Here is a 23,250-nt window from a genome sequence, read left to right as displayed (position 1 = left end):
AAATTATCCATTTTTCTACCCTTTATTGTACCCTCATCTTCTGTACACCTCTTCTTCCCCACTCTTTCTAAAACCTTGTTGGAAAGTGGAAGTTCTCATTTGGTGGTTCAAAGACTGAAGGTACTCGTACTAATCCCTTTTCTGATATTATATACTAATGATATCACAAATGTAGGTGCTGTTCAACTAGATCACTTCATAAAGGACTAATCTGTCTGTTAAGTGTTTAAAATTGGTGAATGGAGTGACTCATTTTAGTAAAGTTGGGAGCTTTTATGCTGCAATTGTTTTTTTAGAGTCATTAAGGTTTTATTTATGTAAAATGGAGGAATTTGGATCATCTTTTGGTGATTCTCATACTTTTCTCCCTCTCCTTTTGGGTTTTTTAATGGAGGTTTTAGACATAAGTGGTTGACTAGTTTAGATTCTTCTTAAAGCTGGGTCTCTTCTATGAAATGGGTACATCAAATTTAATGCTGAATCTCTTAGCTTGATATTGATTTCTTTTTTAGCTTCATAATCATGTAATAGTTTGACCAAGATATTAACTAAGCTGAATGGTCAATATCCTTAACTAAAGTTTGGATCTTGGAATAAAATTTGACATAAACCTGATAAATATCCGAACTTTAATGCAAATGGAACATAAATTTCAGGAGAATGGCACAAATTCCTGCACCGTCAATGCAATGGAAGATGAATGTTACAAGAAGCTCAATGATAGCAAGCCCCATGAATGCCAACAGATTGAGCTGTATGTTCTTCAGAGACAACCGAAAAGGAACAGCGAAAAGCAACAGTAAACTTAGAGTGCTTACAATCAAAGCTGATGGTAGTACTATCAACAGGGTTGAACAATTGCTTAATCTAGATGTTACACCTTACACTGATAAGATCATTGCTGAATATGTTTGGTATGTTAATCCTCTTATTTTTTGTTTACTTAACAAGATCAACTTTTTTCAGCTCTTTAATGACTTAATATGTTTTTCTATGAATAATAGGATTGGTGGAACTGGAATCGATGTTCGTAGCAAATCAAGGGTATGATAGCATTTAACATACTAATCTAAATCATGTAAAAAATATTCTTATTTGTGATGATACAATACTATTTTAGACTATCTCAAAACCTGTTGAGCACCCATCTGAGCTGCCTAAATGGAATTATGATGGTTCGAGTACCGGTCAAGCTCCAGGAGAAGACAGTGAAGTTATTCTATAGTAAATCCAATACTTTGAAAACCTTCATTCATGCGTAACTATTCATGTTTATAATACAATTTTGAATCTGTTATGCAGTCCTCAGGCAATCTTTAAGGACCCATTCCGTGGAGGTAACAACATCCTGGTAAGCTTGATTGAAATATGATCTAATCATAAATTTGATCATATATGCATTGAGTTTATGTGTTAATTCTGTTCCAGGTGATGTGTGATACTTACACACCAGCTGGCGAGCCAATCCCAACGAACAAAAGACATAAAGCTGCTCAGATCTTCAGTGATCCAAAGGTGGAAAAGGAAGTTCCATGGTAAATTTAATCTAAAAACAGGTTTATTTAGTCTAATAAACTGCAAATTTGGGAAATTTAACTGAAAATTTCTAAACACAGGTTTGGAATTGAGCAAGAATACACATTGATGCAGCCAAATGTTAAGTGGCCATTAGGCTGGCCAGTTGGAGCATACCCTGGTCCTCAGGTATAACTATAATCCACTATTAATGACATTACTTATTCTTAAATTGCGCCTAATTATCCTTAATCATAGGGTCCATACTACTGTGCTGCTGGTGCTGATAAATCCTTCGGCCGTGACATATCTGATGCTCACTACAAAGCTTGTTTGTATGCTGGAATCAACATTAGTGGAACCAATGGAGAAGTTATGCCTGGCCAGGTACAATATTTTTCAGTTTCCCCTTAGTTTAAAAATGTTAATTTACAACATTTTTGTGTTATAATTTTTCAGTGGGAATATCAAGTTGGTCCAAGTGTAGGAATTGAGGCTGGTGATCACATTTGGATTTCTCGGTACATTCTGGAGGTAATTAATTCATCTTAAGCTTGTGTGTTTATGAAGGGATTAATGACATGATTTGAGATTTGTGTTAATTTCTTGTATTTTGCAGAGAATTACTGAGCAAGCTGGTGTTGTTCTTACACTGGATCCTAAGCCTATTGAGGTGCAATTATGATTTTTATTTGTTTGATTTTATTTGCTGGATTTAGAGGCTTTTTTTGTTAACCATTTCTTGGTAAAACAGGGTGACTGGAATGGAGCTGGTTGCCACACCAACTACAGGTAAACTTTATTGGATAATATTCTCAAAATATTTCAATATTTGTCAAAGTTTGATTGTGTTGTTTGTTTCTGTTTTTGCAGTACATTGAGCATGAGAGAAGAGGGAGGATTTGAAGTGATCAAGAAGGCTATCTTGAACCTTTCCCTGCGCCACAAGGTGCACATTAGCGCATACGGTGAAGGAAACGAGAGGAGATTGACCGGAAAGCACGAAACCGCTAGCATTGACACTTTCTCATGGGTAAGATCATAAGTTCTTGAGCTCATCAATTGATCCTACATTTTTAAGGAGCTTTTGCAACTAATATTGTCTTGTGTTTTATAGGGAGTGGCTAACCGTGGATGCTCGATTCGTGTGGGCCGTGACACTGAAAAGAATGGAAAAGGTAACACTTTTAGATAGAGTTGAAGAGATGGTGTTCATCCTATTTTTAATCGATTTTAGGATAAAATTTCACTGAGCATTATCTGATACTCTTTCAGGTTATCTGGAAGACAGACGTCCAGCTTCAAACATGGACCCGTACATAGTGACTGGTCTACTAGCAGAGACCACTATCTTATGGGAACCAACTTTGGAGGCTGAAGCTCTTGCGGCCCAGAAACTCGCATTGAAGGTCTAAGATTAAAAAAGACGATTCCATTGCTCCATTTTCAATTGTCAATGTCTTATGCAGCTCTGTCACTGTCGAAACGAAATCGCGCATCCTTGATTTTTCATTTCAAATTCATCAATCGTTTCGTGTATCCACCAATGTACCTAGTTTGATGTGGTTTTCGAAACAAAACATTGATCTTTATTTGAGTTCTTAGATTGATGTCCTTAAATGACCTTCCCACATCTAATCAAAACAAATAAATTGCCTACTATAAAAGGCCGTAGTCATGTGTTTGGACCCAATTATTCAATATTGGGTTTAACTTTATTTCGACCTACCAATGGGGCTATCTTGGAATTCAAAATTGAACAATGTCATATAAACCATATGACTTGAAATAAACCAAGACACCACTTATCTCATTTCTTACTTAGTTTAGTTCTAACAAACAATCAACAGAAGAGCAAGAAATGTGTAATGTGCTCTTAGTCAGTTATTACAACAATCAACAATAGTATAAGCATGTACACGTTGTCTTATTAGGGTCATTAAGAACACAACCCCAAGCATAGACATTTCCAAACTTTTCAGTACATTCTATATTGCATCCATCTGGAGTGCATGACGCGATTCCAATGTGTTTCCAGCACTGACGACGTTCACTCGGTTCAATCACTGTCATTCGAGCATAGCGATGTAATCATGTCAATACACTTTGTAGTGATCATACAAAAAAGTGATGTATCAATTGATTGATAAAACGACGAGTTTTGAAGAAGTGAGTACCTGAAGTGATGCGTTTGGGATCAGAAGAAGCAGTTGCAGAGAGCAAGATTAAGGAGAAGATGAAGAAGAAAGCTACTTGTTTGGTTGCCATTGCTACTATTTTTTTATATCAAATGTTTGACAACTTAGCTTACAAATTGGATGAATGTGTATTTATATTTGTGTTTTAGCATGTATTCTGGTGAAACTTGTGATTTTTTTACTTTTATGAAGATTGCATGTATGTTTTTCTTGATTTGTTGATTTGTAAAGATATATGATGAATGTAGTAGAGGTTGATCTTTACTATTTGTTAAGACATATTTCCTTTTAAAAAAATATGATGGTGAAATAACTTATTTGTATGATTTGTTACCAGATGTACCATGCAAATGCACAATATTAGTTTTTGAAAGGAAATTAGTAAAAGATATACATATGGGGTTTGTATTGATAAGGATTAATTTGGACATACTATCAATATTCATTTAGTGGCGATCCAGAATTGAAGAAACTGGGGTTGAAATGTTAGCACTAGAAATTTATTCCTGCAAAAGTCAGGAAGAAAGTTTTTAAGGTATTTTTGAGCGGAAATACATATATATAATATTAGATAGACTATAAATTGTTCATAATTAAAGTTGATATAACACAATAATAAATAATTTTATTATTTCATCCCTAATTTATCAAAATTATTGGATAAATCCGTCATACAAAAATATACTATCATAAATATAATAATTCATTTTTAAATTTTATTTAGTAAACTATAAATAAATACAGGATCTGGATCACATGAGAATACTCTATAAAGTGAGAAATAAGAACACATCCTGGCCATTGGATGTTTCTAAATCCGATGACTGGCATTGATCATGCGGTCAACAACCAACATTCAATGGTCAACGCTCAATGGTCAACACCAATCAACGTCCGGCCAATGCCGGTCTCCTCTGGTCATCGTCAGTCATAACTAAGACCGCATAACAGTATAATGAACAAAGTCATTAGTTCATCCCTAATTTATTAGATTATTGGATCAAATTCGGCATACAGAAATATACTACCAAAAATATAATAATTCATTTTTAATTATAAATAATAAACTATAAATAAATAAGGATCCGAATCACATGAGAATACCCCATAAAGAGAGAAATAAGAATACATCTTAGCCATTGGGTAGAACCAACAGTCAACAGTCAATGGTCAATGTCAGTCAACGTTTGGTCAATGCCGGTCTTTCACCAGTCAATGTATGATTTTCTTTGCATTAGTGCATGGTTTTCATGCACTAGTGCATGTTGGGTTGGTATTAGTGTATGGCTTATGTGCATTCCTACAAGGTTTATGTGCATTAGTGCATGATTTCTGTGCAGTGTGCATGACTTCTGTGCATTAATGCATGTGCATTAGTGCACGATCAACGGTCAACGCCCGGTCAACACCGGTTGACGCTTGATCAACGCCGACCAATTTCAAGTGTAAGATTGTTTTTAATCTACCTTCTATGTTTTTTCTTATTTCTTATAATAATATTCATCCCTATTTGACACTATTCCATAAATATATGCCTAATTTTTTGATACAAACATTTTCCCCGGTGAGGCTTGTGCGTCTGCTATTGGTTTCATCCTAAAATGAGTAACTCATAGGCATATAAGGGCAACTTATGTCTATACTTTGGATGTGAGATAGAGCATTCTCTACACGCCTTCGCAAGTGCAACCAGTGAGTCCTAGTTGATACTTGGATAGATGTGTGTGGGACCCAATACCAAACATGCTTTAACACCATGCTAAATTCCATGGACCCAAGAGACTGGGGTGCACGTGCGTGTTAGGTCCACCACATAAACCCATAAAGATTCAATTCTAAAACCAATTTACATCATTTAAAGTCTTTTTATCCAGATATTAATTCAATTCGAAAAAATGACCGTAATGTAAATTTACAACTATGGGCGGATCCACGTTAGGCTGAGTAGGGGACTTCCAATAATTATATAGATGGTTTATCATGTGCGGACCCATATATCCTGTGCATTTGTGGACACTGGTAGTATACTGAAAAATTGTCAGTGCACTGGGAGTGCGCTGGTAGGTGCCCTGGGAGTGCGTTAGTAGTGCACTGGGAGTGATAAGTTCGCAGAATCCACGCCATATATATGGTCCTAAACTTCTTCTAGTTATATATATTGTGCCCAAAAACCGCTATTCTCCCATTTTGCGAGCTCCAATCTATGGCTAAAAATATCGGTAGATCGAATCAAATTAGAGACCTTTTTAAACATGATATATGAAGCTAGCGATTAAATCTACTAGACTAACATATGAACTTTATTTTGTAACTTCATGTTTCACTGTCAATGCAATACATAATTAATTGGTTACATTGATCAAGTATAAATCAACACAAATATACGCATGTGCAGTGCTATTATGTGGATCATTGACAAGGCAGCCCCATGCATAGACGTTGCCGAACCTTCTAGCGCATGCTCTCTTACATCCTTCTGATCGCACATGAAGAATCTTATGTTCTTTAAGCACGATTGTTGTTCATTTGGCTTCATGTCTGTCAATATTCAGGCATATATTAGTCGACGAATTAATATTAGATGAAATTAAATCTTAAACTGAATTTTGGCCTTAATGTGAAATTAAAGAATATTATCATTCAATTAATGAACCTATATTGTTCTTTGTGAACATATATACAAAATGATGAAAAGTGATGTGATGATATTTCTATATATAATTCAAAAAATATTTTTCTTCAAGCATCACTCTTTGTTCATTGTTGAAAATAGAGTTGTATTATTAAAAAGACAAAAGAATGAAAAGTGAAACAATTTTTTAATTTTAAATATCTTATGTTTAGACTTTAGAGCAATGTAAATAAAATATAAAAAAATAATGAAAAGTTAAGCGGGTGACATTTTAATTTAGTTTCACGACTTTGCATTTGGTACACATAAGTTTAATTTCACCGAAACGTCCTCTTGACTTTGATTCGATAAATCGATACAAACTACTAGGTTTTGGAGAATGAAGTACCTGAAGTGATGTGTTTAGGATCCGAAGAAGGAGAAGCAGCTGCACTGAGCAAAATAGGGAGAAGATGAAGAAGAAAGTTGCTGCTTGTTTGGTTGCCATTTCTGCTGTTTTATCAAATCAAATGTTACCACCTTATCTGCACTTAGCTTGTAGTTGTATATGTATTATATACTGAAAATTATCATTATAGTAGAAAAATATATATTTTGGGGTCTAATACAGTGTATCAAATCAAAATTAAATTTTTCTGGGATATATAACCTTTGAAAACAATCTTATATCATACTATAGGCAAATTCCAATTTGTGATCAAGGAAACAAGAAAAAGACACATGAAATTAAATGTCATATTAGATATGGGTTATATTGGGATATTTTGTTTTTTAGAAAAATTTTCCTTTTCTTTTCTTTTTCTTTTTCTTTTTCTTTTTCTTTTTCTTTTTCTTTTTCTTTTTCTTTTTTTTTCTTTTTCTAGGAAGAGGCAAATCTCAACCGAGGAAATATAGTTGATTTTTAAATAGGTCGGATATCGTCTAGTAGAAATCTCAAAAGTTGATTTAATGGAGCATGACAAAGTCTAGAATCTAACAGATTATAGGTTTAACTTGTTGGTATTTTTAGTGTTATCATGATTATTTTATGTAAAGAACAATGTCATTTAGTATGATCGGGATTCATACGACGCTATGGGAGCTCATTTCGTTATAACATAAGTTAGGGGTGTGGAGTACACACTTGTGTAAACGAAGTTGAGTCTCGGATGACAACATGTAAGGTTAACACGTTCAAGTCCCTCTGAGGGAAGTGTCTCTGCGAGGGAAGTGTCCCTGTGAGGGAAGCGTCCTTGCGAGTGACATGTGCCTGTGAGGGACGTGTCCCTGTGAGGAAAGAATGTTTGAATTGGTCAAACACGTGCTCAATTGAGAACGTGCGTGTGAGTGGCCAGTTGTAACCACCAGAACGTGTGCCACTACGTGTGCCACTACGTGTAGCCTTCGGTAACCGCTGGTAACCGCCGGTAACTGTCAGGGTCAGTTCCCTGACGAGGTAACTGTCAGGGTCAGTTCCCTGACGAGGTAACTGTCAGGGAAGGCAGTTGTAACCGCTTGGTAACTACCATAACCGTCATGTAACTTCCATATCTGAACGTGGGAGTTCCCTAAATCCTATATAAAGGGTTCTAGGACATAGTGGTCTGCGAGGATCGAAGATCTAAGCTACATACAACCGTCGAAACTCCAAAATACTTGTCTATATTGTTCGATTCTAATCAAAAGCCTTGATTTGAGTCGGTTTGGTTTTGTCTTATCCCACTTCAAATTTCGTGGACTCCCTAAGGCTTGTAAGGGGCGAAATATTGATGTCGGAAAGCGTCTACGCGATTCAAATCATTATCCACTTTGCATTGTCACTTGATCACTTCCCAAGATGTCGTTGAAGACCAAGGTGTGAAGCCTTAAGAACCAACAATCAAAATCAATATTTTGGTGATCAATGGAAACCGTGAGTGATTTGACAACGAAGTTTCAGAAGCTTGACAAGTTTAAAGGTACGGAATTTCGACGTTGGCAAAAGAAGATGCATTTCCTCTTGACTTCCTTGAAGGTGGCGTATGTGCTTTCCACTCCTATTCTCGAGGTAGCGGATGATGGACCACTGGATGCTTTGAGACGAAGGAGCAAGTGGGAGAAATGATGATTACATATGCCGTGGTCACATCTTGAATGGTATGTCTGACTCTCTCTTTGATGTGTATCAAAATGTCGAGTCGTCTAAGGAACTTTGAGACTCTTTGGAGTTCAAGTACATGACCGAGGACGCTTCTAGCGAAAAGTTCCTTGTGAGAAATTTCAATGATTATAAAATGATTGATGCTCGGCGTGTGATGGAACAATACCATGAGATTCAACGTATTTGGGGGCAATTTGCTCAACATGGTATGAAGATGGATGAACGAATAGCCGTTTCTACCATCATTGGGAAGTTACCACCTTCCTGGAAAGAATTCAAGAATATATTGAAGCACAAAAAGGAAAAATATTTCTCTTGTGGAATTGGAAGCCATTTGCGTATCGAAGAAAAAATTCGTGCGCAAGAGAAGGGTAATGAGAAGGAAACTTGTGTTCTTCCACCATCATATGACGGAAGAAGGTTCTCAGTATGAAAACAGAAACAAAGGCAAGAAAAGACCGTTAAACAACAAGCACAATGGTCCCAACAAGAAACATTTCCCTAAGCGGAAAGCTTACCCCAAAGGGAACAATTACCCCCAGGGGAAGGGATGTTGGAATTGTGGGAAGCCAGGACATTTCAAAAGAGATTGTCGTGCTGGAAAGGGGAAAATTGGAAATGCTCCAAACCATTCTGCTCAAGGGTCCAAGGACCAGGGGCAGACATCTCATGAAGGTCAGAAAGGGATATTTTATGGATAGGGACACTTCCCTCGGTTAGTTACCCATTCAGCATTGAATTATGTTTCTTATACTTTTGAGACATTTTATGTGTAGGATGATGAGGTCGCATGGTGGGTTGACTCAGGCGCTAATGTCCACGTGAGTAGGGACAAAAGCACCTTCAAGACATTTGTTCTTGTGCAAGGATGTGTACTCCACATGGGAGATGAGTCAACTGCCCCGGTACTAGGCAAAGGCCAAGTGGAATTAGAGTTCTCATCTGGGAAGACTTTAGTTCTTAGTAATGTGTTGTTTGTACCCAGAACTAGAAAGAATTTAGTTTCCAGAACAATCCTTAACAAGTTAGGCTTTTGGCAAGTGTCTGAAGACGATAAGTATATCTTATTCAAGTGTGGTGTGTTCTTTTGTATTGGTTATCTTTGTAATGGGATGTTTAAACTCAGTATTAGTAAAGTTGTTACCATTTACATGACTAGTACACAAGGTTCGGTTCCGTCTGAGGGAAACGTCCCTGCTGAGGGAAGCGCCCCCTTTGAGAGTTCAGTTTCTTCACTTTGGCATGCACGTCTCGGACATGTTCATTATAAGCGTTTGCATGATATGTCTAAATGTGATTTAAATCCATATTTTGATATGAGTATAGACAAATGTAAAACATGCATGCTTACTAAGATCACTAGACATCCTTTCCTTGTCGTAGTAAGGGAATTTTCCATGGTTGAATTAATTCACAGTGACTTGTGTGATTTTCATGCTTCTCCATCTTTAGGAAATAAGAAATATATGGTGACATACATTGATGATTATTGACGTTATTGCTATGTGTTTTTATTGCATTCTAAAGATGAAGCCCTTGGTAAATTCAAAATTTACAAGAATGAAGTTGAACTTCAAAAGGCAACCTTAATCAAAAGGTTACGTACTGATAGAGGGGGTGAATACTTTGACCCGAATTACTTCCAATCAGTTGGTATAATTCATGAAACCACGGCTCCCTATACACCACAACAAAATGGTGTGTCGGAGAGGAAAAGTCGAGTATTTAAGGAAATGGTTAACTTCTTGATTTCCTACTTGGGATTGAATGATGGATTTTGGGGAGAAGCTATGCTTACGACATGTTACTTGCTGATTAGAGTTCCTAACTCAAGGAACAAAGTTACTCCATATGAACTTTGGTTCAAGAGGACTCCGAATCTGAATTTCATTCGGGTTTGGGATTGTAGGGAGGTAGTAAGGCTACCAGAACCTAAGCATAAGACTTTGGATAAAAAGGGTGTTGGATGTGTATTTATTGGATATGCCGAGAATTCCAGTGCGTTAGGTTCTATGTTATTGAACCTAACAAATCTATATCGGTTCACACCATAATAGAGTTACGTGATTCCCTCTTTGATGAAAGAAGGTTTTCCTCAATACCTATACCCAAGGACTTGGTTCCTGGATCTAGTTCATATCAGGGGGACGTGTACGTCCAGAGGTATCTGTATCTCATAAGGAACAAATTACAGAAATCAGAAGGGGTAAGCGAGTAAGGAAAGGTTAAATCTTTGTGACCTGATTTCCATATTTACTTGGGTGAAGGAACAAGAGATGAGATTGATTCTCAATATTCATATTGTTATAATATTGAGGATGACCCTAAGACATTTTTCGAGGCAATGAAGTCACAATATGTGTCTTTTTGGAAGGAAGCCATAAATGATCAGATGGATTGCATCATGGATAACAACACATGGGTATTGGCTGATCTCCCCCCTGGTTGTCGACCATTGGGAAGTAAGTGGGTCTTCAAGAAGAAGATGAAAGTTGTTGGAACCATAGATAAGTTAAAAGCCAGATTGGTGGTTCAAGGTTTTAGACAAAAGTATGGGAGTGACTACTTTGACACATATGCACCAGTTGCTCGAATATCCACCATTAGATTGTTGATTTCCTTAGCGGCTATCCACAAGATGGTTATACACCGAATGGACGTGAAAACTGCGTTCCTTAATGGGGATTTATAGGAGGAAGTTTACATAAAATAACCTGAAGGGTATGTTATACCTGGTCAAGAACATAAGGTGTGTAAGTTGATCAAGTCCTTGTATGGGCTGAAGCAAGCACCTAAGCAATGAGATCAAAAGTTTGATGAGGTTGTGGTGTCTAATGGTTTTGTGATAAACCAACCAGACAAGTTCTTATATAGCAAATTTGATGATTCTATAAATATAGTTATAATTTGTCTATATGTAGATGACATGTTGATCTTTGGTATAGATCAAGAGCAAGTAAATCTTGCAAAGAAATTTTTGTCATCACAATTCTCCATGAAAGACATGGGTGAGGCCGATGTTATCCTTGGAATTAGGATAAAACGGGAAGAGGGAATGATAATGCTAACACAATCTCATTACATTGAGAAAGTGTTGAAGAAGTTCAATTATCATGAGTGTACTCCTGCGAACACTCCGATTGATCCCTCTGCACGTTTGTTTCCCAACAGGTAAGCGTCCCCGTCACAACTAGAGTACTCAAGTGTTATAGGGTGCTTGATGTATGTCATGACAAGTACTAGACCTGACATTGCTTTTGCAGTGGGTAAGCTTAGTCTATATACTAGTAATCCTAGTGTGCATCATTGGCAAGTGGTTTATAGGGTACTTCGATACCTCAAGGGGACTATGAATTTTGGTCTAGTATACGATGGATTCCCTCAGGTATTGGAGGGGTATTCAGATGCATGTTGGATAACAAATGAAGAGGATCAATCCTCTACAAGTGGATGGGTATTTCTACTTGGTGGTGGTGCCATTTCTTGGGCCTCCGAGAAACAAACTTGCACCACAAGTTCAACGATGGAATCGGAATTTGTAGCTTTGGCTACTGCCGGTAAGGAAGCGGAATGGTTACATAACCTTGTATATGAGATTCCATTGTGGAAAAAACTAGTTTCACCCATATCAATCCATTGTGATATCGCTGCAACTTTGGCTAAGGCATATACCCATCTGTACAATGAGAAATCACGCCATTTGGGCGTGAGGCATAGTGCGGTAAGAGAGCTCATTACACATGGGGTGATCTCTTTTGATTTTGTTAGGTCTCAACAAAATCTAGCTGACCACTTGACGAAGGGTTTAAGGAGAGATTGGTCTCCAAGTCAGCTAAGGGAATGGGACTAAGACCTGGATAGCTTTCTAGTGGTGGCATACCCAATTCCTACCTAAATAACATTAGGGACAAAATTCAATGTGGAAATCCCACACCCAGAAACTGAAAAGCACAAAAGTTTGATCCCCAAGTGTGTACTTAGTACCTACATGGTGGAGGTTCAAGACAGAGTCTTCTTAATAAGTTCTTTGAAAAAGTGCAATTATAGGTGCACGATGTGGGTACGCTTACCCGTAAAGGATCTACCTATGTAAGTGTCAAGTTTGGCCGCATCATGAAGTTTGGGTTGACTAATACGCTTATGAATGGATATGGACTCAAGGTCATAAAAGAGTCAAGGTAGACTTTAGAGAGGTATATTAACTCGTGTGTGTTATCTTGAGGTACCCAAGAGCGGTTGATTGGTTCAATCTTTGTGACACCATGATTTCCGGGGTATTTTGAATGTGTAATTACACTAAGCGGAAATTCAATCCATGTGACATTTTCGTGTATGCGTGAGTTTGGGAGTAAGACTTATAATTTTATGAATCAAGGATTACACTAAAATGGGGGAGGAATGTTGATAATTTTAGTGGTTATCATGATTGTTTTATGTAAAGAACAAAGTCATTTAGTGTGATCGAGATTCATACGACACTATGGGAGCTCATTTCGTTATAACATAAGTTAGGGGGTGGGGAGTACACACTTGTGTAAACGAAGTTGAGTCTCGGATGACAACATGTAAGGTTAACACGTTCAATTCCCTCTGAGGAAGTGTCTCTGCGAGGGAAGTGTCCAGTGAGAGAAGCGTCCCCGCGAGTGACATGTGCTTGTGAGGGACGTGTCCCTGTGAGGGAAGAATGTTTGAATTGGTCAACCACGTGCTCAATTGAGAACGTGCGTGTGAGTGGCCAGTTATAACACCAAAACGTGTGCCACTACGTGTGTAGCCGTTGGTAACCGCCATTAACTGTTAGGGAAGGCAGTTGTAACTGCTTGGTAACTGTCATAACCGTCATGTAACTTCCATATCTGAACGTGGGAGTTTCCTAAATCCTATATAAAGGGTTCTAGGACATATTGGTCTACGCGGATCGAAGATCTAAGCTACATACAACCGTCGAAACTCCAAAATACTTGTCTCTATTGTTCGATTCTAATCAAAAGCCTTGATTTTGAATCGGTTTCGTTTTGTCTTATCCCACGTTAAATTTCGTGGATTCCCTAAGGCTTGTAAGGGGCGAAATATTGATTTCAGAAAGCGTTTACGCGATTCAAATCATTATCCGGTTTGCGTTGTCACTTGATCACTTCCCTGATGCTGTGAAGACCAAGGTGTGAAGCCTCAAGAACCAACATGACTCTCACTAGTTTGTTTGTAAACCTCAGGTTCTTGAATTTGCGGCATCCCATCATCCTAAGTTTTCCAGAAAAACCGTCTAATAAAAGGACAAAGAGAAACAAGCTCATAAAAATCAAAAGAAAAACGAAAAATCAAGGAAAACTAGTCGCATGAATTTTTTGCTTAAATTAGACCTTAAAATGCGAAATTTCGTAGTCGAATAATGCTATCCAAATAATGAACACAGATTATGCACAGAGTATGAATTCATGAACCTACTAAAAACACAAAGTGATGAGAATGTGATGCGGTGACAATTTTGTAAATAACTCAAAATTTCTTTTTTCTCTTCTTTTTTCGTAAGTTCACAAATTCATACTCTATGTTCATAGTTTAACACGACATGTTCATTATTTAAATAGTATTACTCGGTTATAAAATTTTTCGCATTTTAAAAATCTAGTTTAGTGAAAACTTAATTTAACTAGTCAACAATAATATTGACTTCACCAAACACATAACTACGTAAAAAGTCTCAAAAGACATGATTAAAAGGGGAGCAACGATCCACAATCTTGACAAAAAACAAATCAAATTGCAGAATGGGAATACATTTCAAAGTTTTCAACGCAAACCCTCACGAACATAACGCTTCAAAGCTCAACTATTGGAAGTGTGCAGTATAAAATATCTTAAGCATTCCCGTCTAATAAATAGACAAAACATTTTTCTGAATGCCTTAACAAAACCGCCGATAATAATTCCTAGGCTACTTATATAACTAGTACATTAAAGTAAACCCAAACTTTTCCCTTCTTGTTATAAGATTTGGCTTCGAATCATAACATCCACCCGCTCCAATTTTTCCACTCCTTAGGGACAAATGGAGCCAACTTCAGAAACGAATTATCACAAATGTCATACGAATTAATAGTCCTAAACCTATAAAGCCTCTTACAATCATTCTCCTTCATCGCCCACAACTCAACATATAGTATTTGAATTCCAGCAAACCCAATTCCTTCACCAAACACAACATTCCGGCATAATTCATAAGCTTCCTCCTCTTCATGTTCGATACTATTCCTTGGGGGAGCTCTAATGTAGTGAACTCCTCGCTCTCACAATCAAACATCAACACCGAAAGCTTCAATTCATGATCTTTCTCCTTGTGTGATAAGTATTGTGAAGTGAAGCTGTGCAGCTAAGGAGGAAAGGAGACTGCAAGAAGACCCTCTGTACACGTCAGCAAGTAAGAGAATCTGTTAGTTAGTTAGAGGCGTGTTGACTAAGCTTGGTTGTTACAAGATGTAATTCTTGTATTCATTGTTCATCATGTGTATATATATAGGTCTACAGCTGTATGTAAGAAACACAATTCACTATTCAGTAAAACAATTTTCAGTTCAAAATTCATTCACATCTTCCTCCTCCTCGTGCTTCTCCTCAGTTCCTGTGTTCATCTCGTCTCTCAGTTCAAGATTAAGGTCAGTTAACATGGTATCAGAGCGGTAATTAGAGAGTCACTCTTGATCTTGCGCTAATTGATCCTGTTTGATTCATTAACTTGCTCTAATCGCTCTAGCAAATCTATCGTTCTACTCTTCTGTTTTTCCTTACTTGTCTCATCATGATCGACTCTCTTTTCCGCTGCATACTGTCGATTTTCTTAATCGACCTTAGCCTCTCATCTAAATTGATCTATGATAAAGATCAATTGAGGTTTCTATCTTAGTCTTCTTTCTTAATAATCTCATACTGATCTTGTGTAGTTCATGTTCCCATCATGGTTGAAATGACTACTGCACAACCTCCATATCAGTCCATACCTGCCTCTACTCTTCAAGATCCCTTGTTCATTCATCCATCTGATAATTCTGGTTTAACTCCATTGGCCATTACCTTAACTGGTGACAATTATCGTCGATGGAAAAGGTCCATGCTCAAGGCACTCTCTGTCAAGAACAAGCTATGGACAATCAATGGATCTTTACTAAGAACTAATGATAATGCTGTTCAATGGGATCGTTGTAATGATATGGTCTCAGCTTGGATATTAAACACTGTATCCAAAGACATATATACAACTATAGAAGAATATGACACAGCGACCGAAATGTGGAGTGATCTGGATGACAGTTTTGGACAAATAAATCTTCCTCTCATATTTCAACTTAAGCATGAAATTGAAGATTGTCGCCAAGGAAACTTAACTCTAACTGACTACTTCACCAAGCTCAAAGGCCTTTGGCAACAACTTGCTGTTCTTACCCCTGCAATTTTCTGCAAATGTGGTAAGTGCACATGTGATCTGGCCAAGCAAGCTGAGGAAGCTTCTCTTGAAGACAAGTTGCTCAAGTTTCTAATGGGACTAAATTCGTCCTATGACAGTGCTAGGAGACAGTTGCTTATGGCAACTCCAACTCCAAGCCCTAGTTCTGCTCACTCAATTCTTCTTCAAGAAAATTTGAGCAAAAAGAATTCTAACTCTGTCCCTACGGGACCTCCTGTGACAACTATGAATGTTGTTCATTCTGACTCAAACAAGAAAGGCAAATACTCTAATGATAAGGAGAAGAGGGATGTTTGTTCTCACTACTCTGGCAAGCATAGGGTGGAGAAATGTTGGGAGCTCCATGGCTACCCTACATGGCATTATAAGAACAAAAATAAGCCCTCAACAGATTCTACTGGGCAACCTAATGCTAGTCATCAAAGGCACAATGGAAATCCTAGAGCTAATGCAGTGAACTCTACTCAAAGTTCCTCATCTACTACCTCTCATCAGAATATCTTGGCTGACCTTGCTCATGGAAATTACATGAACAATATTCTTCCAGAGCACAAACAACTCATTGGAAGCTTCTTGTCATATTTGCAACACTCATCTTCCACCTTTGAACAAACTCAGTCTCCTCAATCCTATGCAGGTATGCATTGTCTAAGTGTGTTTCATTCTAACACTACTTTGTGGATTATGGATAGTGGTGCTACAGATCATATGACATACACATATGATATTCTAATCAACCCAATTCCTACAACCTCCAACACTGTTATATATCTGCCTGATGGAAGTACTAGGACTATCACACACACTTATTATGTTATATTTGACAACTTAATTCTGCATAATGTGCTCTACATTCCCTCTTTCAAATTTCATCTTCTATCTCTTGAAAAGGTTATGCATGATTCTTCTTATCATGTGCATATGACTCCTGACTTCGATGATATTCAGGACCTTGCAAAGATGATGACAATTGCACGTGGTAATTATCAGCATGGCTTATTCTACATGGATTCAAAAGCCTCTCTATCTTTCAATAACTCTTCTTTTAATGTTACCAAACTATCTGTTCCTTCAGTTTTTCCAAAAGTTTGTAAGACCAGTATATCTGTATCTGATCTATGGCATATGCGCCTTGGTCATGCTCCTGTTATGAAGCTTAAACACATAAGTGAAATAAGTCCTATAATGAAATCTACAGATTCTCATGAATGTGCTATATGTCCTCTTGCAAAACAGACTAAGTGCACCTTATTCTTCTAGTATGTCTCATTCTAAATCTACTCTTGAGATGTTACATATTGATTTCTGGGGCCCATTTGACACATATACTCATGATCACTATAGATTTTTCCTAACTATTGTTGATGACCATAGTAGGGGTGTTTGGAAATTCTCCTAAAGAATAAAATTGAGGTTCCTAAAAAATTGAAAACATTCATTCTAATGATGCAAAATCAATTTTCTACTACCGTCAAAGTAATTAGAAGTGATCAGGGTTCTGAATTTTTCAATAACTCAGTTACTTCTTTCTTACATTCCTTAGGAATTATACACCAAGCATCTTGCATCTATAATCCTAAACAAAATGGTCGAGTTGAAAGACGACACAAATACATTCTTGAGATCTCAAGAGCTCTCATGCTTCAGTCAGGAGCTCCTCTAAATTTTGGGGTGAAAGTATTTTAACAACCACATACATCATAAATAGGCTACCTAACCCCATCCTAAGCAACAAATCTCCTTATGAAGTGTTATACCACACTTTACCTTCCTATTCTAATCTAAAAGTTTTTGACTGTCTATGCTTTGTTTCCGTAAAGAATCATCCATCTCTCAAGAAATTTGATGCTCGTTCAGAGTCTGCTATATTTCTTGGATATCCCTATGGCATGAAAGGCTTCAAAGTCTTTGGTTTGCACAGTCATAAATTTATGATAAGTGCGGATGTTCATTTCTATGAACACATGTTTCCTCATAGAGACTTCTTACCAACATCTTCCTCTCATACTTCTTCGGTCACAAACTCCTTCACTGCTCTATATGGAAATGAAACTATACATAGTGTAAGTGATAACAATATTGTCATGGATGACTCCATTGATGTCTCAACTGACCAAGGTGATATCTCTCCTTCTTCTAAGCAGAGTATTTCTTCTAATTCTCCTCAGTCTCTACCTACTCTTCCTCTTTCTACTGAACCATCCAAAACTCACAATCAACCGTCCTGGATAAAGGATTATATTGTTCTTAATGCTCATTCTCCTACTCCTTCCCCGCTTACAAGCATTTAGTAGGAATTCTTAGCACTATGACAAAACCATCTAATGTAGAGGATGCTCTTAAAGAAAAGGTGTGGTGCACAACTATGCTCACTGAGCTTGCTGCACTTGAAAGAAATAATACATGGACGATTCAAACCCTCCCACATGGAAAGTCTGTTGTCACATGTAAATGGCTTTACAAATTAAAATTTAAAGCTGATGGATCTCTAGATAGGCATAAGGTGAGGCTTGTTGCTAGAGGTTTCACACATCAAGAAGGCATAGACTTCTCTGAGACCTTTGCTCCAGTTGCAATGATGGTCACAGTAAGAACTCTCCTTGCCATTGCCTCAGCCAAATCCTGGCCCATTCATCAAATGGATGTTACCAATGCCTTCCTTCATGGAGATTTGGAAGAAGAAGTCTTTATGGCTTTGCCTCCTGCTTATTTTCATCTCAAAAGACTTGCAATTGCCTCTAATGCTCATTGCTCTCAAGGAGAGTGTCTAGATGAGACTAATAAGTCATTAGTATGCAAATTAAACAAGTCTTTATATGGTCTTAAGCAGGCTCCTAGGCAATGGTTTGCCAAATTCAGCAATGTAATTATTAAAGCTGGATTTGTTCAATCCTTAGCAGATCACTCTTTGTTCACAAAATTCAAAGATAACTCTTTCACAGCTCTTCTGGTATATGTTGATGATATGGTCATTACTGGTAATGATCCTAGTGAAATCATCAAGTTAAAAGAGAACATGGAAAGACATTTCCAAATGAAAGACTTAGGTGAAATGAGGTACTTCCTAGGCATTGAAGTTGACAACACCAGTGGAGGCATTACCTTAATCAAAGGAAATACACCTTGGAACTACTAGAGGAATCTGGCATGATGGACTCAAAACCTCTAATCGCACCTCTTGACTTCCATATGAAATTAACAAGTGAGGGGGAGAAGATGAAGAATCCTCATCAGTATAGGAAAGCTAATCTACTTGACTGTGACTAGACTAGATATCACCTATTCAGTCCATGTTCTGTCACAGTTTATACAAGAGCAAACTGTGGATCACTGGAAAGCCACAAAGCACTTACTAAGGTATCTAAAGGCTTCAACAGGACAAGGCCTACTCCTTGCTAAGGACTCTGATCTGAAACTCAGAGCATACTGTGATGCAGACTGGCAATCCTGCCCCATGACAAGGAAATCTATATCTTGGTATTGTATTCTTCTAGGGAAATCTTTAATTTCCTGGAGAACCAAGAAGCAGTCCTTTGTAGCCATGTCCAAATCTGAGCCAAAGTATAGATCTATGGAATTTACTAGCTGTGAAATAACATGGTTGGTTAGGTTACTTCGTGACCTTGGACTAGATCAAACTGAGCCTATATAATTGTTCTGTGACAATCAGGCTGCTCTACATATAGCTAAAAATCTTGTTTTCCACGAGAGAACAAAGCACATTGAGGCTGATTGCCATTTGGTAAGAGAAAAGGTGATAAAGAAGGAACTGAGTCCCAAGTATGTCAACACTAGAAAACAACTTGCAGATGTCTTCACCACGGTTCTAAGTCTTGAACAAGCTTACAAATTACTTAATCAATTGGGTGTTATTGTTCACTACAAGCATGCTTAGCTTGAGGGGGAGTATTGTGAAGTGAAGCTGTGCAAGCTAAGGAGGAAAGGAGACTGCAAGAAGACCCTCTGTACACGTTAGCAAGTAACAGAATCTGTTAGTTAGTTAGAAGCGTGTTGACTAAGCTTGGTTGTTACAAAGTGTAATTCTGTATTCATTGTTCATCATGTGTATATATATAGGTCTATTGTTGTATGTAAGAAACACAATTCACTATTCAGTAATACAATTTTCAGTTCAAAATTCATTCACATTCCAGCTCATAGTTCTTCCTCCTCCTCGTGCTTCTCCTCAGTTCTTGTGTTCATCTCGTCTCTCAGTTCAAGATTAAGGTCAGTTAACAATAAGTCCAATATATACTCCCCTAAAAAAGTGTGTGCCTAGTATATTATTGCCAATTGGTTTTTAGGATAGAACTCCATTGGACTTGTATGTTGGGCAGGACTATGCTTATACTCTCGTATGTGCATGATTCCCTTGTCCGTGCTAGACGTAGGGTCCATGTAAGTTGACATGGTATCAGAGCCGGAATTCGGCCTTGTGCCCCCGAGTTTGTTGGGACGTTGGCTATAAAGCAAATGAGATGCCTACCCACACTCGCTTGTTCAAGTGACAAATGGGCCAGTTGAGGTCCGTTGCACTTGCGAGGTCGTGTTGAGATATTATCCCACATCGGAAGTTGTAAGATGAAGTGCGTTCCTAGTATATAAGTTCATCGATTACTCCACATATTACCAATTGATTTTAGGATGAAACCCCATTGAGCTTGTATGTTGGGTCAGACTACACTCGTCCGCTCGTATGTGCACGACCCCCTTGTCTGTGTTGGACGTAGGGCCATGTAATTTGATATCCTAAAAAAGCAACCCGTTCTATCCTCCCAGTACAAGGGGCCAATGATGGAGCAAAATTTGAGAACCTCGAATGTTGAATTCTTCCACATACCGACACGAGACGGGTATAGTATGTCGTTGCGAGTTCTAAATGGCGTTTAATCCGAACCTAACAACCCTGAAATCGCTATCGGGAGAGTTTCAACATAATCCGATTGAACTGCAAAGAAGAGTACTTTCGTCCAAATCGAGCGGTTTGAGAGGGATGACGTACTTGTGAATCGCGGGGTTGCAACGAATTGTGTATTTATAGGATTGATGTAAACAAATGACGCTACGAATGCGTCCCTAGTATCATATTAATGAATCGTGATTACCTGTTCCTCTAGGTTATAATATAACACTTAAAGTCTGTATTTTAATTTATTAAAAAATATTTCATGCCAAAACACATTTAGAATGCATAATCTTCGAGTTGAAATTTCATGTCAAATTTATTAAAGATAATATGATTAAAATAAATAAGATTAGACTTTAACACATCTTACAAAATTTATGTTATTTTCATACATTTTTAAGAGTAAAATTATTTATTTAATACTTGATAAAAGGTTGAATTATTTTTAATATTTTTACCATAAAATAAAGGAGAATCTTTAAACCTGCATGTCAGCCTTTACTCAAAAAATCTGCATATTACTCTCATTTTTTGAAAAATATAGCTCTCAGATATATAATTTTGCTCAGATGTGTCTTTTTAAAAAAGTCATATTATCAATCACCTCATCCAGAACCATTAAGTAATCAACTATATTATTAAAATTTTCATTTTAAAATTATCAAATGTACCTTTTTAATAACATATAGATACATTCGCAACATCATACATAATTAATAGATATAATTACAAAGGGAGATTCTGGTGAGTACATCAACATATATGAGTACATGAGTACTCAACTGGACCATCTGATTGGAACAATCGACTGTTCATGAAATTCGGCGAGAAAAAAATAAATTTTAAAACACAAAGGGCTCCATTTAAACACTCGATGGTATTTTTGTAAATAGAGATAAAATTAAGATAAAAAGATGTAAATTCCCTCGTTCTAAAAACTGACCTAGTGCGCTCTCCTTTGATCTCACTTCTCCCATCCATGTCAATTCCTTCTGGCATCCATGGCACCAACAATCATCTTTGAACTCGTCGTCTGGATCATTGTCACCTCAAGCGTCAGCTATCATCCACCGCCTTCATTTTCTGTACAGATCTACTAGCTAGTTGTGCTAAAAAAACTAGAGATCTATTGATTCGCCTCTCTCCTCTTCGATGCCACCTCTAAGGAACCTTCGACGGCATGCGACACTTCTCATCTTTGTGTTCCTCCAAGTATGGCAACGAAGACACCTGTCATCTTCGTCTTCCTCCAAGTATGATAGTGAGTTGAATGCTCCAAGAGGAAAGTTGTTGCTTTACACGTCGTTGATTTCTAACCTACCTATTCCAATTTGTTTTCTCTTCTTTTGATTGCTTGGAGTTTTGCGTTCAATTTCTTTTCGGGATGTATGGTGTGTTTTCCCTTCTTATGGAGGAAAAATCCTAATGTGATTTGTGATTATTAGTTACCATTTGGTAGACCCAAATTATGCTCAATTAAGGAATGTCTTTTCTAGAAAGGGGAAGAAAATTACTTTCTAGGATTGAGAGAGAGAGAGAGAGAGTAATAAAGAGCTGCAAATAGAGAGAACACAGTGAGAAAGAGGATATCCCGTAGGTGTTGTGACACCAACATGTTTCCAATGAGACGAACGCTTATGAGTTATGACATAAGCTTGCTGTCATGTATATGCGAAGAATGCTCTTAACAAGGAGTCATTGGTGAGAAAACTTGTGAGGTTGAAGTCCTCAGATGGTGGGAGCATTGTCATGCACAACAGTACATTCTATGGGCGTGGTAAATCGATTAGCCTCAACCAAGATTTCATTTGATGATGATGTACACGTCTACGACGGGTATAATAGCATAGTTTTAGCATAGCTTTAGTATGATTATGAGCATATTTACGGTGTATTTTATGCATATCACATTACGTCCACATATATTTCATTTTGGTGTTTTACGAGGAAGCTAGAGAAAAATTAGAGACGGAGTGAAGATAAGATGAATAAAAGACAATGGCGCGCAACATTGAAGACCAAGCCAATGCTGAAGGAGTCGGAGACTGATCTTACAGCCGCGACCGTGGATGCAAAGCGACAACCGCCAAAAGAGTTCGTTTATATCTGGAGCAGCAAGTCCGCGGCGGCCGCCAAAGCCACTTCGACGACTGCCGATTTCATCGCAAAAGATTCGAATTATTTTCTCCTTTCTATCTTTTGGTTGTTAGTTTCATTTTTTTTTGAGATTTGAAGATTTATTTCTTATTATTTTATTAGTTTTTTCGATATCTTATAAGTTAAGGATTGAAAGATTATAAAAAGGCTTCTCCTTTCTTAACCTATGGAGAGCCAGTTTGGGAGTTTACGTAGTTTTGTTTCAATCATTTTCTTATTTCTTATTCTCTGTAAGTGTACTGTGAGGATCTAATCTCCTCTTTC

The 23,250-nt window shown here is 37.5% G+C and overlaps 1 protein-coding gene across 1 annotated transcript; it reads left to right on the top strand.

Annotated features, from left to right (window-relative positions):
- Window positions 1-660: 660 nt before the first annotated feature.
- LOC141249650 (uncharacterized) lies at window positions 661-2,930 on the top strand. The gene is made up of 13 exons (XM_073669730.1): window positions 661-914; window positions 1,005-1,044; window positions 1,121-1,224; window positions 1,303-1,351; window positions 1,429-1,535; window positions 1,617-1,704; window positions 1,774-1,902; window positions 1,975-2,049; window positions 2,135-2,188; window positions 2,270-2,307; window positions 2,389-2,548; window positions 2,633-2,693; window positions 2,791-2,930. The coding sequence occupies exons 1-13, from the start codon at window positions 661-663 to the stop codon at window positions 2,928-2,930; spliced, it is 1,299 nt and encodes a 432-aa protein (XP_073525831.1).
- The last annotated feature ends 20,320 nt before the right edge of the window (window positions 2,931-23,250 follow it).

This window comes from Phyllobates terribilis, unplaced genomic scaffold, assembly GCF_046119375.1.
Source record: "Phyllobates terribilis strain yellow unplaced genomic scaffold, ASM4611937v1 Scaffold_4929__1_contigs__length_55845, whole genome shotgun sequence".
NCBI lineage: Eukaryota > Metazoa > Chordata > Amphibia > Anura > Dendrobatidae > Phyllobates > Phyllobates terribilis.
Note: the sequence above shows the minus strand (reverse complement) of the source record. Positions and strands in the feature narration are given on the sequence as shown.